Source organism: Ranitomeya imitator, chromosome 2, assembly GCF_032444005.1.
Source record: "Ranitomeya imitator isolate aRanImi1 chromosome 2, aRanImi1.pri, whole genome shotgun sequence".
NCBI lineage: Eukaryota > Metazoa > Chordata > Amphibia > Anura > Dendrobatidae > Ranitomeya > Ranitomeya imitator.
The window spans coordinates 250,260,655-250,277,355 of NC_091283.1; the positions used below are offsets into that span (position 1 = coordinate 250,260,655).

Below are 16,701 nucleotides of genomic sequence, written 5' to 3' on the forward strand. Positions count from 1 at the left end.
GATTTGGACTCAGGTAGTGGACAATTTGACCTTGTCCCAGGAGAAGGCTCAACTTTTCGCTAATCGCAGACGCCGCGTGGGTCCCCGACTTCGTGTTGGGGATCTGGTTTGGTTATCTTCTCGTCATATTTCTATGAAGGTTTCCTCTCCTAAGTTTAAACCTCGTTTTATTGGTCCGTATAGGATTTCTGAGGTTCTTAATCCTGTGTCTTTTCGTCTGACCCTTCCAGATTCTTTTTCCATACATAACGTATTCCATAGGTCATTGTTGCGGAGATACGTGGCACCTATGGTCCCATCTGTTGAGCCTCCTGCCCCGGTTTTGGTGGAGGGGGAATTGGAGTATATTGTGGAGAAGATTTTGGATTCTCGTGTTTCAAGACGGAAACTCCAGTATCTGGTTAAATGGAAGGGTTATGCTCAGGAAGATAATTCCTGGGTTTTTGCCTCTGATGTCCATGCTCCCGATCTTGTTCGTGCCTTTCATGTGGCTTATCCTGGTCGGCCTGGGGGCTCTGGTGAGGGTTCGGTGACCCCTCCTCAAGGGGGGGGTACTGTTGTGAATTCTGTGGCAGAGTTCACTCCTGTGGTCACAAGTGGTACTTCAGCTGATTCTCTCTGGGAGCTTCCGTTTGTGGAGGAAAGTGGTACTGCAGCTTCTGAGTTTCCTCCCTCAGGTGATCTGGTGAGGTCGTTAGCTGCTTCTCTACTTAACTCCACCTGATGCTTTGATCCATGCTTCCTGTCTATGTTCCAGTGTTGGACTTGTGTTTCTCTGGATCATTCCTGTGGCCTGCTGCTCTGCATAGCTAAGTGCTTCTTTACTATTTGTTGCTATTTTTTCTGTCCAGCTTTTCTATTTGTTTTGCTGGAAGCTCTGGGACGCAAAGGGTGTACCTCCGTGCTGTTAGTTCGGTACGGAGGGTCTTTTTGCCCCCTTTGCGTGGTTTTCTTTAGGGTTTTGTGTAGACCGCAAAGTTATCTTTCCTATCCTCGTTCTGTCTAGAATATCGGGCCTCACTTTGCTGAATCTATTTCATCCCTACGTTTGTCTTTTCATCTTACTCACAGTCATTATATGTGGGGGGCTGCCTTTTCCTTTGGGGTATTTCTCTGAGGCAAGGTAGGCTTATTTTTCTATCTTCAGGCTAGTTAGTTTCTCAGGCTGTGCCGAGTTGCATAGGGAGCGTTAGGCGCAATCCACAGCTGCCTCTAGTTGTGTTTGGAGAGGATCAGGAATTGCGGTCTACAGAGTTTCCACGTCTCAGAGCTCGTTCTATTATTTTGGGTTATTGTCAGATCACTGTATGTGCTCTGATCGCTATGTACATTGTGTTACTGAATTGCCTTTCATAACCGTACAGGAAGCCAAAAAGTACTAATGATTCTCAATAGAGGGAAAAAGTTCTGAGACCATTTTTTTTCCTTTGCACTGTGATTTGTCTTTTTTTTCCCCTAGACATTTGGGTGGTTCAGGACACAGGTGTTACAATGGACATTAAAGGTCTGTCTTCATGTGTAGATCAGCTCACGGCAAGAGTTCAAGATATTCAAAATTTTGTGGTTCAGAATTCTTTGTTAGAACCGAGAATTCCTATTCCAGATTTGTTTTTTGGAGATAGAACTAAATTTCTGAGTTTCAAGAATAATTGTAAACTGTTTCTGGCTTTGAAACCTCGTTCCTCTGGTGACCCAGCGCAACAGGTTAGGATCGTCATTTCTTTTTTGCGTTGCGACCCTCAGGACTGGGCATTTTCTCTTGCGTCAGGAGATCCTGCATTGAGTGATATCGATGCGTTTTTCCTGGCGCTTGGATTGCTGTACGATGAGCCTAATTCAGTAGATCAGGCAGAAAAAAAATTGCTGGCTCTTTGTCAGGCTCAGGATGAGATAGAGCTATATTGCCAGAAATTTAGAAAATGGTCCGTGCTCACTCAATGGAATGAATCTGCGCTTGCAGCCATTTTCAGAAAGGGTCTCTCTGAAGCCATTAAGGATGTCATGGTGGGATTTCCTATGCCAGCTGGTTTGAATGAGTCTATGTCTTTGGCCATTCAGATCGGTCGACGCTTGCGTGAGCGTAAATCTGTGTACCATTTGGCGGTATTACCTGAGATTAAACCTGAGCCTATGCAGTGCGATAGGACTATGACCAGAGTTGAACGGCAAGAACACAGACGTCTGAATGGGCTGTGTTTCTACTGTGGTGATTCCACTCATGCTATCTCTGATTGTCCTAAGCGCACTAAGCGGTTCGCTAGGTCTGCCGCCATTGGTACTGTACAGTCAAAATTTCTTCTGTCCGTTACCTTGATATGCTCCTTGTCGTCGTATTCTGTCATGGCGTTTGTGGATTCAGGCGCTGCCCTGAATTTGATGGACTTGGATTATGCTAAACGTTGTGGGTTTTTATTGGAGCCCTTGCAGTGTCCTATTCCATTGAGAGGAATTGATGCTACACCTTTGGCCAAGAATAAGCCTCAATACTGGACCCAGCTGACCAGCCATGTGCATGGATCCTGCACATCAGGAGGTTATTCGCTTTCTGGTGTTGCATAATCTGCATGATGTGGTCGTGTTGGGGTTGCCATGGCTACAAGCCCATAATCCAGTATTGGATTGGAATTCCATGTTGGTGTCCAGCTGGGGTTGTCAGGGGGTACATGGTGATGTTCCATTTCTGTCAATTTCGTCATCCACCCCTTCTGAGGTTCCAAAGTTCTTGTCTGATTACCGGGATGTATTTGATGAGCCCAAGTCCGATGCCCTGCCTCCGCATAGGGATTGTGATTGTGCTATCAATTTGATTCCTGGTAGTAAATTCCCAAAAGGTCGACTGTTTAATTTATCCGTGCCTGAGCACACCGCTATGCGCAGTTATGTGAAGGAATCCCTGGAGAAGGGGCATATTCGCCCGTCGTCGTCGCCATTGGGAGCAGGGTTCTTTTTTGTGGCCAAGAAGGATGGTTCGCTGAGACCGTGTATAGATTACCGCCTTCTTAATAAGATCACTGTTAAATTTCAGTACCCCTTGCCATTGTTATCTGATTTGTTTGCTCGGATTAAGGGGGCTAGTTGGTTCACTAAGATAGATCTTCGTGGTGCGTATAATCTGGTGAGAATCAGGCAAGGCGATGAATGGAAAACTGCATTTAATACGCCCGAGGGTCATTTTGAGTATCTAGTGATGCCGTTCGGACTTGCCAATGCTCTATCAGTGTTTCAATCCTTTATGCATGACATCTTCCGTGAGTACCTGGATAAATTCCTGATTGTGTACTTGGATGACATTTTGATCTTCTCGGATGATTGGGAGTCTCATGTGAAGCAGGTCAGAACGGTTTTTCAGGTCCTGCGTGCTAATTCTTTGTTTGTGAAGGGATCAAAGTGTCTCTTTGGTGTGCAGAAGGTTTCATTTTTGGGGTTCATCTTTTCCCCTTCTACTATCGAGATGGATCCGGTTAAGGTCCAAGCCATCCATGATTGGACTCAGCCGACATCTCTGAAAAGTCTGCAAAAGTTCCTGGGCTTTGCTAATTTTTATCGTCGCTTCATCTGCAATTTTTCTAGTGTTGCCAAACCATTGACCGATTTGACCAAGAAGGGTGCTGATTTGGTCAATTGGTCTTCTGCTGCTGTGGAAGCTTTTCAAGAGTTGAAGCGTCGTTTTTCTTCTGCCCCTGTGTTGTGTCAACCAGATGTTTCTCTTCCGTTCCAGGTCGAGGTTGATGCTTCTGAGCTTGGAGCAGGGGCTGTTTTGTCACAGAGAGGTTCTGGTTGCTCAGTGATGAAACCATGCGCTTTCTTTTCCAGGAAGTTTTCGCCTGCTGAGCGAAATTATGATGTGGGCAACCGAGAGTTGCTGGCCATGAAGTGGGCATTCGAGGAGTGGCGTCATTGGCTTGAAGGAGCTAAGCATCGCGTGGTGGTATTGACTGATCATAAGAACTTGACTTATCTCGAGTCTGCCAAGCGCTTGAATCCTAGACAAGCTCGTTGGTCGCTGTTTTTTGCCCGTTTTGACTTTGTGATTTCGTACCTTCCGGGCTCTAAAAATGTGAAGGCGGATGCTCTGTCTAGGAGTTTTGTGCCCAACTCTCCGGCTTTATCTGAGCCGGCGGGTATCCTCAAGGAAGGAGTAATTGTGTCTGCCATCTCCCCTGATTGGCGGCGGGTGCTGCAAAAATTTCAGGCTAATAAACCTGATCGTTGCCCAGCGGAGAAACTGTTTGTCCCTGATAGGTGGACGAATAGAGTTATCTCTTAACTTCATTGTTCGGTGTTGGCTGGTCATCCTGGAATCTTTGGTACCAGAGAGTTAGTGGCTAGATCCTTTTGGTGGCCCTCTCTGTCGCGGGATGTGCATACTTTTGTGCAGTCCTGTGGGATTTGTGCTCGGGCTAAGCCCTGCTGTTCTCGTGCCAGTGGGTTGCTTTTGCCCTTGCCGGTCCCGAAGAGGCCTTGGACACATATCTCTATGGATTTTATTTCTGACCTTCCCGTTTCTCAAAAGATGTCAGTCATTTGGGTGGTCTGTGATCGCTTTTCTAAGATGGTCCATCTGGTACCCTTGTCTAAATTGCCTTCCTCTTCTGATTTGGTGCCTTTGTGCTTCCAGCATGTGGTTCGTTTGCATGGCATTCCAGAGAATGTTGTTTCTGACAGAGGTTCCCAGTTTGTTTCGACGTTTTGGCGAGCCTTTTGTGGTAGGATGGGCATTGACTTGTCTTTTTCCTCGGCTTTCCATCCTCAGACTAATGGCCAGACCGAACGAACCAATCAGACCTTGGAAACATATCTGAGATGCTTTGTTTCTGCTGATCAGGATGACTGGGTGTCCTTTTTGCCTTTGGCTGAGTTCGCCCTTAATAATCGGGCCAGCTCGGCTACCTTGGTTTCGCCGTTTTTCTGCAATTCTGGGTTCCATCCTCGTTTCTCTTCAGGACAGGTTGAGTCTTCGGACTGTCCTGGTGTGGATACTGTGGTGGACAGGTTGCAGCAGATTTGGACTCAGGTAGTGGACAATTTGACCTTGTCCCAGGAGAAGGCTCAACTTTTCGCTAATCGCAGACGCCGCGTGGGTCCCCGACTTCGTGTTGGGGATCTGGTTTGGTTATCTTCTCGTCATATTCCTATGAAGGTTTCCTCTCCTAAGTTTAAACCTCGTTTTATTGGTCCGTATAGGATTTCTGAGGTTCTTAATCCTGTGTCTTTTCGTCTGACCCTTCCAGATTCTTTTTCCATACATAACGTATTCCATAGGTCATTGTTGCGGAGATACGTGGCACCTATGGTCCCATCTGTTGAGCCTCCTGCCCCGGTTTTGGTGGAGGGGGAATTGGAGTATATTGTGGAGAAGATTTTGGATTCTCGTGTTTCAAGACGGAAACTCCAGTATCTGGTTAAATGGAAGGGTTATGCTCAGGAAGATAATTCCTGGGTTTTTGCCTCTGATGTCCATGCTCCCGATCTTGTTCGTGCCTTTCATGTGGCTTATCCTGGTCGGCCTGGGGGCTCTGGTGAGGGTTCGGTGACCCCTCCTCAAGGGGGGGGTACTGTTGTGAATTCTGTGGCAGAGTTCACTCCTGTGGTCACAAGTGGTACTTCGGCTGATTCTCTCTGGGAGCTTCCGTTTGTGGAGGAAAGTGGTACTGCAGCTTCTGTGTTTCCTCCCTCAGGTGATCTGGTGAGGTCGTTAGCTGCTTCTCTACTTAACTCCACCTGATGCTTTGATCCATGCTTCCTGTCTATGTTCCAGTGTTAGACTTGTGTTTCTCTGGATCATTCCTGTGGCCTGCTGCTCTGCATAGCTAAGTGCTTCTTTACTATTTGTTGCTATTTTTTCTGTCCAGCTTGTCTATTTGTTTTGCTGGAAGCTCTGGGACGCAAAGGGTGTACCTCCGTGCTGTTAGTTCGGTACGGAGGGTCTTTTTGCCCCCTTTGCGTGGTTTTCTTTAGGGTTTTGTGTAGACCGCAAAGTTACCTTTCCTATCCTCATTCTGTCTAGAATATCGGGCCTCACTTTGCTGAATCTATTTCATCCCTACGTTTGTCTTTTCATCTTACTCACAGTCATTATATGTGGGGGGCTGCCTTTTCCTTTGGGGTATTTCTCTGAGGCAAGGTAGGCTTATTTTTCTATCTTCAGGCTAGTTAGTTTCTCAGGCTGTGCCGAGTTGCATAGGGAGCGTTAGGCGCAATCCACAGCTGCCTCTAGTTGTGTTTGGAGAGGATCAGGAATTGCGGTCTACAGAGTTTCCACGTCTCAGAGCTCGTTCTATTATTTTGGGTTATTGTCAGATCACTGTATGTGCTCTGATCGCTATGTACATTGTGTTACTGAATTGCGTTTCATAACACAGTACTGAACGGCACACAGCACTATATGGCAGCTATGGGGCAGTACTGAACGGCACACAGCACTATATGGCAGCTATGGGGCAATAATGAACGGTGCAGAGCACTATATGGCAGAGCTTTCTATGGCACATCTATGGGGCAATAATGAACAGTATGGAGCATTATATATGGCACAGCTTTATATGGAGCATCTTATGGGGCAATAATGAACGGTATAGAGCATCTATTTTTATTTTTGAAATTTACCAGTAGCTGCTGCATTTCCTACCCTAGGCTTATACTCGAATCAATAAGTTTTCACAGTTTTTTGTGGCAAAATTAGGGGGTCGGCTTATACTCGGGTCGGCTTATACTCGAGTATATACGGTAAAATACATTAAGATGCTGGATGTCTTATGTGCATGAATAAATATAAAATGTAAGTTCAAGATTTGTGTCGGAGTCATAAAAATTGAAATTATATGCACTAAAAATCATTAAAATAATGATGATCATTTTCCTGGATTACACACGTAAGAAGTAGATGGAACAATAATGGCTACGGTGATTGGTGCGTTGTGGTTACTTTATTTAAAAAATGGGCAATCATTACTAAAATATTTATACTCATTTTGTTTATTTCATCTGTTTTGTGACTTCCTAGTACCCATCCCTATATGGGACTGAGTGATCGTATTTATTTAATTAAAAGCATATACCGTATATACTCGAGTATAAGCCAACCCGGGTATAAGCCGACCCCCCTAATTTTGCCACAAAAAACTGGGAAAACTTATTGACTCGAGTATAAGCCTAGGGTAGGAAATGTAGCAGCTACCGGTGAATTTCAAAAATAAAAATAGATGCTCCATACCGTTCATTATTGCCCCATAAGATGCTCCATATAAAGCTGTGCCACATATAATGCTCCATATCATTCATTATGGCCCCATAGATGCTCCATATAAAACTGTGCCATATAGAATGCTCCATACATTTCATTATGGCCCCATAGATGCTCCATATAAAACTATGCCACATATAATGCTCCATACTGTTCATTATTGCCCCATAAGATGCTCCATATAACAATGTGCCACATATAATGCTCCATACTGTTCATTATTGCCCCATAAGATGCTCCATATAAAACTGTGCCACATATAATGCTCCATACTGTTCATTATTGCCCCATAAGATGCTCCATATAAAACTGTGCCACATATAATGCTCCATACTGTTCATTATTACCCCATAAGATGCTCCATATAAAACTGTGCCATATATAATGCTCCATACTGTTCATTATTGCCCCATAAGATGCTCCATATAAAGCTGTGCCATATATAATGCTCTGCACCGTTCATTATGGCCCCATAGATGCTCCATATAAAGCTGTGACATATATAATGCTCCATACTGTTCATTATTGCCCCATAGATGCTCCATATAAAGCTGTGCCATATAGAATGCTCTGCACCGTTGATTATGGTCCCATAGATGCTCCATATAAAGCTGTGCCACATATAATGCTCTGCACCGTTCATTATGGCCCCATAGATGCTCCACATAAAACTGTGCCATATAGAATGCACTGCACCGTTCATTATGGCCCCATAGATGCTCCATATAAAGCTGTGCCATATATAATGCTCTGCACTGTTCATTATGGCCCCATAGATGCTCCATATAAAGCTGTGCCATATATAATGCTCTGCACCGTTCATTATGGCCCCATAGATGCTCCATATAAAACTGCCATATAGAATGCTCTGCACCGTTCATTGTGGCCCCATAGATGCTTCACATAAAGCTGTGCCATATAGAATGCTCTGCACCGTTCATTATGGCCCCATAGATGCTCCATATAAAGCTGTGCCATATATAATGCTCTGCGCCGTTCATTATGGCCCCATAAATGCTCCATATAAAGCTGTGCCATATATAATGCTCTGCACCGTTCATTATGGCCCCATAGATGCTCCATATAAAACTGTGCCATATAAAATACTCTGCACCGTTCATTATGGCCACATAGACGCTCCATATAAAGCTGTGCAATATATAATGCTGCTGCTGCTGCAATAAAAAAAAATGACATACTCACCTCTCTTGCTGCCCGCAGCTCCTCAGCGTCCCTTCTCGGCATCTCTAAGCACTGACTGTTCAGGCAGAGGGCGGCGCGCACACTGTACGTCATTGCGCCCTCTGACCTGAACAGTCAGTGCAGAGGACGGGAAGACGGAGCGTGTTATGATCTGGTGGTTTAGGAACAACATGAGACAAGCTCTGAAGGAGGTGGTATCTGTACTGACCGCAAACCCTGAACCTAGCAGCACAACTAAAAATAGCCGTGGGGGTACCTGACGCTCCCTAGACCCCTCGGCACAGCCTAAGATCTAACTTCCCCTAAAGATGGAAACAGGAAACCTATCTTGCCTCAGAGAAAATCCCCAAAGGAAAGATAGCCCCCCACAAATATTGACGGTGAGAGGAGGGGAAAATAACATAAGCAGAAATGAAATCAGATTTTAGCATAGGAGGCCAGTCTAGTTTGATAGATAGGACAGGAAAGGATACTGTGCGGTCAGTATAAAAACTACAAAACAATCCACACAGAGTTTACAAAAATCACACCTGACTAAAGGTGTGGAGGGTAAATCTGCTTCCCTGAGCTACCAGCTAACAGAAATAATCCATACTGACAAGCTGGACAAATATAGAATGCACAGAACAATAAGTCCACAACATGTGGACTGAAATGAGCAAGGCCAGAACTTATCTTTGCAGAACTGGTCAGGAAACCAGGAGAATCCAAGCAGAGATGTGAATCCAGCCAGGAAACATTGACAAGTGGCACAGGCTGAAGAAAGAGCCAGACTTAAATAGCCGAGCAGAAGAGACGATAAGTGGAGGCAGCTGATGACAGCTAACTCCAAGGAACAGCCTTACCACTAGAAACCACAAGAGGGAGCCCAAGAGCATAACTCACAAAAGTGCCACTTAAAACCACCGGAGGGAGCCCAAGAGCGGAATTCACAACAGTACCCCCCCCTTGAGGAGGGGTCACCGAACCCTCACCAGAGCCCCCAGGCCGATCAGGACGAGCCAAGTGAAAAGCACGAACCAAATCGGTGGCATGGACATCAGAGGCAACAACCCAAGAATTATCCTCCTGGCCATAACCCTTCCACTTGACAAGATACTGAAGCCTCCGCCTCGAAAAACGAGAATCCAAAATCTTCTCAACCTCATATTCCAACTCTCCCTCAACCAACACCGGGGCAGGAGGGTCAACCGAGGGAACAACGGGCACCACATATCTCCGCAACAAAGATCTATGGAAAACATCATGAATGGCAAAAGAGGCAGGAAGAGCCAAACGAAAAGACACCGGATTAATAATTTCAGAAATTTTATAAGGACCAATAAACCGAGGCTTAAACTTAGGAGAAGAAACCTTCATAGGAACATGACGAGAAGACAACCAAACCAAATCCCCCACACGAAGCCGGGGACCAATACGCCGACGGCGGTTAGCAAAACATTGAGCCCTTTCCTGAGACGTCAAATTGTCCACCACATGAGTCCAAATCTGCTGCAGCCTGTCCACCACAGAATAAACACCAGGACAATCAGAAGGCTCAACCTGCCCAGAAGAAAAACGAGGATGAAAACCAAAATTACAAAAGAAAGGTGAAACCAAAGTAGCCGAACTAGCCCGATTATTAAGGGCAAACTCGGCCAACGGCAAGAAAGACACCCAATCATCCTGATCAGCAGACACAAAGCATCTCAATTAGGTCTCCAATGTCTGATTAGTTCGCTCAGTTTGGCCATTAGTCTGAGGATGAAACGCCGAAGAAAAAGACAAATCAATGCCCATCCTAGCACAAAAGGCCCGCCAAAATCTAGAGACAAACTGAGAACCTCTGTCAGACACAATATTCTCCGGAATGCCATGCAAACGAACCACATGCTTAAAAAATAATGGAACCAGATCTGAGGAGGAAGGCAACTTAGGCAAAGGTACCAGATGGACCATTTTAGAGAACCGGTCACAAACAACCCAGATAACAGACATATTCTGGGAAACAGGAAGATCCGAAATAAAATCCATGGAAATATACGTCCAGGGCCTCTCAGGGACCGGCAAAGGCAAAAGCAACCCACTAGCGCGGGAACAGCAAGGCTTGGCCCAGGCGCAAGTCCCACAGGACTGCACAAAAGCACGGACATCGCGAGACAAGGAAGGCCACCAAAAGGACCTAGCAACCAAATCTCTGGTACCAAAAATCCCAGGATGACCAGCCTACACTGAACAATGAACCTCAGGAATTACCTTACTTGTCCATCTATCAGGAACAAACAGCTTCCCCACTGGTCAGCAGTCAGGCCTATCAGCCTGAAATTCCTGAAGCACCTGCCGCAAATCAGGGGAGATAGCAGAAAGAATCACCCCCTCCTTAAGAATACCAACCGGCTCAAGGACTCCAGGAGAATCAGGCGAAAAACTGCTAGAGAGGGCATCAGCCTTAACATTCTTAGATCCCGGAAGATACGAGACCCCAAAATCAAAACGGGAGAAAAACAGGGACCATCGAGCCTGTCTAGGATTCAGCCACTTGGCCGACTCGAGGTAAATCAGATTCTTATGATCGGTCAGGACCACAACACGGTGTTTAGCTCCCTCAAGCCAATGTCGCCACTCCTCAAACGCCCACTTCATAGCCAACAACTCCCGATTGCCGACATCATAATTGCGTTCCGCAGGCGATAACTTTCTGGAAAAAAAAGCACACGGTTTCATCAAAGAACCACCAGACTCCCTCTGAGACAAAATGGCCTCTGCCCCAATCTCAGAAGTGTCGACCTCAACCTGAAAAGGAAGAGAAACATCCGGTTGACGCAACACAGGGGCAGAAGTAAATCGGCGTTTAAGCTCCTGAAAGGCCTCAACAGCCTCAGAGGACCAATTCGTCACATCAGCGCCTTTCTTCGTCAAATCAGTAAGGGGCTTAACCACACTAGAAAAGTTGGCAATGAAACGGCGATAGAAATTAGCAAAGCCCAAAAATTTTTGAAGACCCTTCACAGATGTGGGTTGGATCCAGTCATGAATAGCTTGGACCTTAACAGGATCCATTTCTATAGACGAGGGAGAAAAAATAAAACCCAAAAAAGAGACCTTCTGAACTCCGAATAGGCACTTAGACCCCTTCACAAATAAAGCATTATCACGAAGGATCTGGAACACCATCCTGACCTGCTTCACATGAGACTCCCAATCATTGGAAAAAATCAAAATATCATCCAAATATACGACCATGAATTTATCAAGATAATTGCGGAAAATATCATGCATGAAAGACTGGAACACAGATGGAGCATTAAAGAGCCCAAATGGCATCACAAGGTAATCAAAATGGCCTTCGGGCGTATTAAATGCAGTTTTCCATTCGTCACCCTGTTTAATACGAATAAGATTATATGCCCCTCGGAGGTCAATCTTAGTAAACCAACTAGCCCCCTTAATCTGAGCAAACAAATCAGTAAGCAAAGGCAAGGGGTATTGGAATTTGATCGTGATCTTATTAAGAAGACGATAATCAATACAGGGTCTCAAGGAGCCATCCTTCTTAGCAACAAAAAAGAAACCCGCTCCCAATGGTGACGAAGAGGACCGAATATGCCCTTTCTCCAAAGATTCCTTAACATAGCTCCGCATGGCGGCATGCTCTGGCACAGACAGATTGAAAAGTCGGCCCTTAGGGAACTTACAACCAGGAATCAAGTTAATAGCACAATCACAGTTCCTATGTGGAAGAAGGGAACTGGACTTGGGCTCATCAAATACATCCTGGAAATCCGACAAAAACTCAGGGACCTCAGAAGAGGGGGAAGAGGAAATTGACATCAAAGGAACGTCACTATGTACTCCTCGACAACCCCAACTAGTCACCGACATAGTTTTCCAATCCAGCACCGGATTATGTTCCTGTAACCATGGAAATCCCAGCACAACAACATCATGCAGGTTATGCAACACCAGAAAACGGCAATCTTCCTGATGTGCAGGAGCCATGTACATAGTCATCTGTGTCCAGTACTGAGGTTTATCCTTGGCCAAGGGTGTAGCATCAATGCCCCTCAAAGGAATAGGGCTCTGCAAAGGCTGCAAGGAAAAACCACAGCGCCTGGCGAATTCTAAGTCCATTAAGTTCAGGGCAGCGCCTGAATCCACAAATGCCATGACAGAAAAGGACGACAATGAGCAAATCAAGGTCACAGATAAGAGAAATTTAGGCTGTATAGTACTAATGGTAACAGACCTAGCGACTCTCTTAGTATGCTTAGGGCAATCAGAGATAACATGAGCCGAATCACCACAGTAAAAACACAGCCTATTCTGACGTCTGAATTCCTGCCGTTCTATTCTAGTCAAAATCCTATCACATTGCATAGGTTCAGGACTTTGCTCAGAGGATACTGCCATATGGTGCACAGCTTTGCGCTCGTGCAGACGCCGATCAATCTGAATGGATAGAGACATCGATTCGCTCAAACCGGCAGGCGTAGGAAAGCCCACCATAACATCTTTAAGGGTTTCAGAAAGACCTTTTCTGAAAATAGCAGCCAGAGCCTCTTCATTCCATTTAGTGAGCACAGACCATTTTCTAAATTTCTGGCAGTATAACTCTGCCGCTTCCTGACCTTGACACAAGGCCAACAGGGTTTTTTCTGCATGATCCACAGAATTAGGTTCGTCATACAATAATCCGAGCGCCTGAAAAAATGCATCTACATTCAATAACGCCGGATCCCCTGTTTCAAGAGAAAAGGCCCAGTCTTGAGGGTCACCACGCAGCAAGGATATGATGATTTTTACTTGCTGAATGGGATCACCAGAAGAACGGGGTTTCAAAGCAAAAGACAATTTGCAGTTAGTTTTAAAGTTCAAAAACTTGGATCTGTCCCCAAAAAACAAATCAGGAGTAGGAATTCTGGGCTCTAAAGCCGGAGTCTGGACAACATAGTCCTGGATACTCTGTACTCTTGCAGCAAGTTGATCCACACGAGAAAACAAACCCTGAACATCCATGCCAAAACATATATCCTGAACCACCCAGATATCAAGAGGGAAAAAAAAAGGACAAACCAAAGCACAGAAAAAAAAATGGTTCAGAACTTTCTTTTCCTTCTTTTGAGATGCATTTAATTCATTTTTGGGCCACTTGTACTGTTATGATCTGGTGGTCTAGCAGCACAACTAAAAATAGCCGTGGGGGGTACCTGACGCTCCCTAGACCCCTCGGCACAGCCTAACATCTAACTTCCCCTAAAGATGGAAACAGGAAACCTATCTTGCCTCAGAGAGAAAATCCCCAAAGGAAAGATAGCCCCCCACAAATATTGACGGTGAGAGGAGGGGAAAATAACATACGCAGAAATGAAATCAGATTTTAGCATAGGAGGCCAGTCTAGCTTGATAGATAGGGAAGGATACTGTGCGGTCAGTACGGCACGGACTGCGCAGGCGCCGATTCCAGGGGGACATTCATGCCCTGGAATCAGGGGGCCTAAGTAATTGCTGTGGCATGAACCACAACGTCATGAGGGAGGGATCGTGTCCCCACGCCACCTGATTCCGGCTCATAAATGTCCCCCTGCTCCTGGAATCCGCGCATGCGCAGTCTGCGCTTTCCGGCGCCATTTTCTTGAAGACACACTGTAATATGTATTCAAGAAAATAGCGCCGGAAAGCGCGGACTGCGCAGGCGCCGATTCCGGGAGCAGGGGGACATTCATGCGCCAGAATGAGGGGCGTAAGTAATTGCTGTGGCATGACCTGCTGCAACGTCATGAAGGCGGAATCGTGTCCACCGTGTCCCCACGCCCCCTGATTCCGGGAGCAGAGGGACATTTATGGGCCGGAATCAGGGGGCGTGGGGACACTGTGGGGGTGGAAACTAAGTGATATGGGCGGGATTGTGACACAGATTTCAGCACCAGCGCAGTCTGCACTTTCCGGCGCCATTTTTTCGTGAATACGGAGCGTCGCATTTGCGCAGTCTATAAAGGCTTTGGACAGAGTGTTGCTCCTACCGTTATATTATAGATGACTACTATTGAACAGTCCGAGAATGTTCTAGGAAGTTCTAGAAGTTTCTAGAAACTTCTAGATAATTCTGGAAAATTGTAGAAACCTCTGCACAATTCTAGCAATTCAAAAATATTCTAGAAGACTACTCAGTATTGAATACGAATCGAGATTTTTACCGAACACAGACAAATTTCAAAATTTCATTGTCCTGATCACAGAAGCAAAGTTTTGGTGGAACAACAATTATTTTCTATTTGTTTTATGCATAACAGGTTAGGAAAACACACTGTCTACTCAGGAAGAAAAAATTATTGTTACATTATGTAATTAAAGGTGTTTTTTTACATAGCTTGCCATTTTTATGGATAGTTTAAGTAGAAATGTTCAAAAATATAAAACTAAAGGATATTTTATTAAAAAATAATTGTTTTTATCTTAGCAGATGACTGTACCAGGAGATCAGAGGGACAGCTGACATCTTCAATTTTTAAATCTGATGATTTTGAGATCGTACAAGATACAACTGAAGTGATTGCTCATACTCCAGATATATCATCATCCATTCACAGCAAAGATCTGTCATCTAATCCTATGAAACAGGTCCCATCTTCTGATACGTTACCGGCTACTAAGGAAAATCAAAGTCACAAAAGAGGCATTAAAAAGCAAACTGCTCCTAAAGCAAATAAGTCATTTTCATGTTCAGATTGTGGGAAATGTTTTAATCGGAAATCAGATTTGGTTAATCACCAGAGAACTCACACGGGGGAGAAGCCTTTTTCCTGTTCAGAATGTGGAAAATGTTTTAAATGGAAATTAGATTTGGTTAAACACCATAGAACTCACACAGGGGAGAAGCCTTTTTCCTGTTCAGAATGTGGGAAATGTTTTACCATCAAAGAGAATCTTGTTAGACACCAAAGAACCCACACTCGGGAGAAGCCTTTTTCATGTTCAGAATGTAGAAAATGTTTTATCCAGAAATCAGATTTGGTTAATCACCATAGAACTCACACGGGGGAGAAGCCTTTTTCCTGTTCAGAATGTGGAAAATGTTTTAAATGGAAATTAGATTTGGTTAAACACTATAGAACTCACACAGGGGAGAAACCTTTTTCCTGTTCAGAATGTGGGAAATGTTTTACCTATAAAGGGAATCTTGTTGAACATCAAATAACCCACACAGGGGAGAAGCCTTTTTCCTGTTCAGAATGTGGGAAATATTTTAACCGGAAAGCGCTTCTTGTTAGACATCAGAGAACTCACACAGAGGAGAAGCCTTTTTCATTTTCTTAATGTGGGAAATATTTTACTTGGAAATCAATTGTTAATAAACATCAGAGATGTCACATAGGGGAGAAGCCTTTTTTATGTTCATAATGTTGGAATCGTTTTAACCAAAATTGAATCTTCTTAAATGGGTTGTCTCTTGTCATTCCTCACGTTTGTTGAAAAAAAGGATAAAACTGAACCTTATTAATTCCAAATGTAAAACTAGACCTATAATTTACCCGCTGAAGGTTAGTCAGAAGGTGACTAATAGGAAAAACATGTACCCCACAGTTCAGTATATAGGGTGAGGTGACGTATACATACTCTCCATGCCTCTTATTTTTCTTCCGGGTTTCATCGTCCTCATCGAAGGCGACTCATCAGGAGAATATTTAAAAGGAACCTGTCACCCCCAAAATCGCGGGTGAGGTAAGCCCACCGGCATCAGGGGCTTATCTACAGCATTCTGGAATGCTGTAGATAACCCCCAATATATCCTAAAAGATGAGAAAAAGACATTAGATTATACTCATCCAGGGGCATTCCCGCTGTTGGTCCGGGTCTGGCGCCTCCCATCTTCATCAGATGACGTCCTCTTCTGGTCTTAACACCTTCGCTCCAGCGTAGGCATACTTTGCCCTGTTGAGGGCAGAGCAAAGTACTGCAGTGCGCAGGCGCCGGGAAAGGTCAGAGAGGCCCGGCGCCTGCGCACAGCAGTACTTTGCTCTGCCCTCAACAGGCAGACAAAGTACTCCTGCGCTGGAGCCGCAGCGTTAAGACTAGAAGAGGACGTCATCTGATGAAGATGGGAGGCGCCGGACCCGGACCAACAGCGGGAACGCCCCTGAGTGAGTATAATCTAACGTCTTTTTCTCTTCTTTTAGGATACATTAGGGGCTTATCTACAGCATTCCAGAATGTTGTAGATAAGCCCCAGATGCCGTGGGCTTACCTCACCCGCGATTTTGGGGGTGACAGGTTCCCTT

The 16,701-nt window shown here is 45.0% G+C and overlaps 1 protein-coding gene across 2 annotated transcripts in view; it reads left to right on the forward strand.

Moving 5' to 3' along the window:
- LOC138662926 (oocyte zinc finger protein XlCOF8.4-like) overlaps positions 1-15,792 on the forward strand; it is an 866,299-nt gene extending 850,507 nt beyond the window's left edge. Inside the window, exon 8 of one of the 2 annotated variants that reach the window (XM_069748934.1) lies at positions 14,883-15,792. In XM_069748934.1, the coding sequence (XP_069605035.1) occupies positions 14,883-15,739 (857 nt within the window). In that variant the 3' untranslated portion in view covers positions 15,740-15,792. The remainder of the gene's footprint in view (positions 1-14,882) is intronic. The other variant, XM_069748935.1, reaches the window with a different exon arrangement.
- The last annotated feature ends 909 nt before the right edge of the window (positions 15,793-16,701 follow it).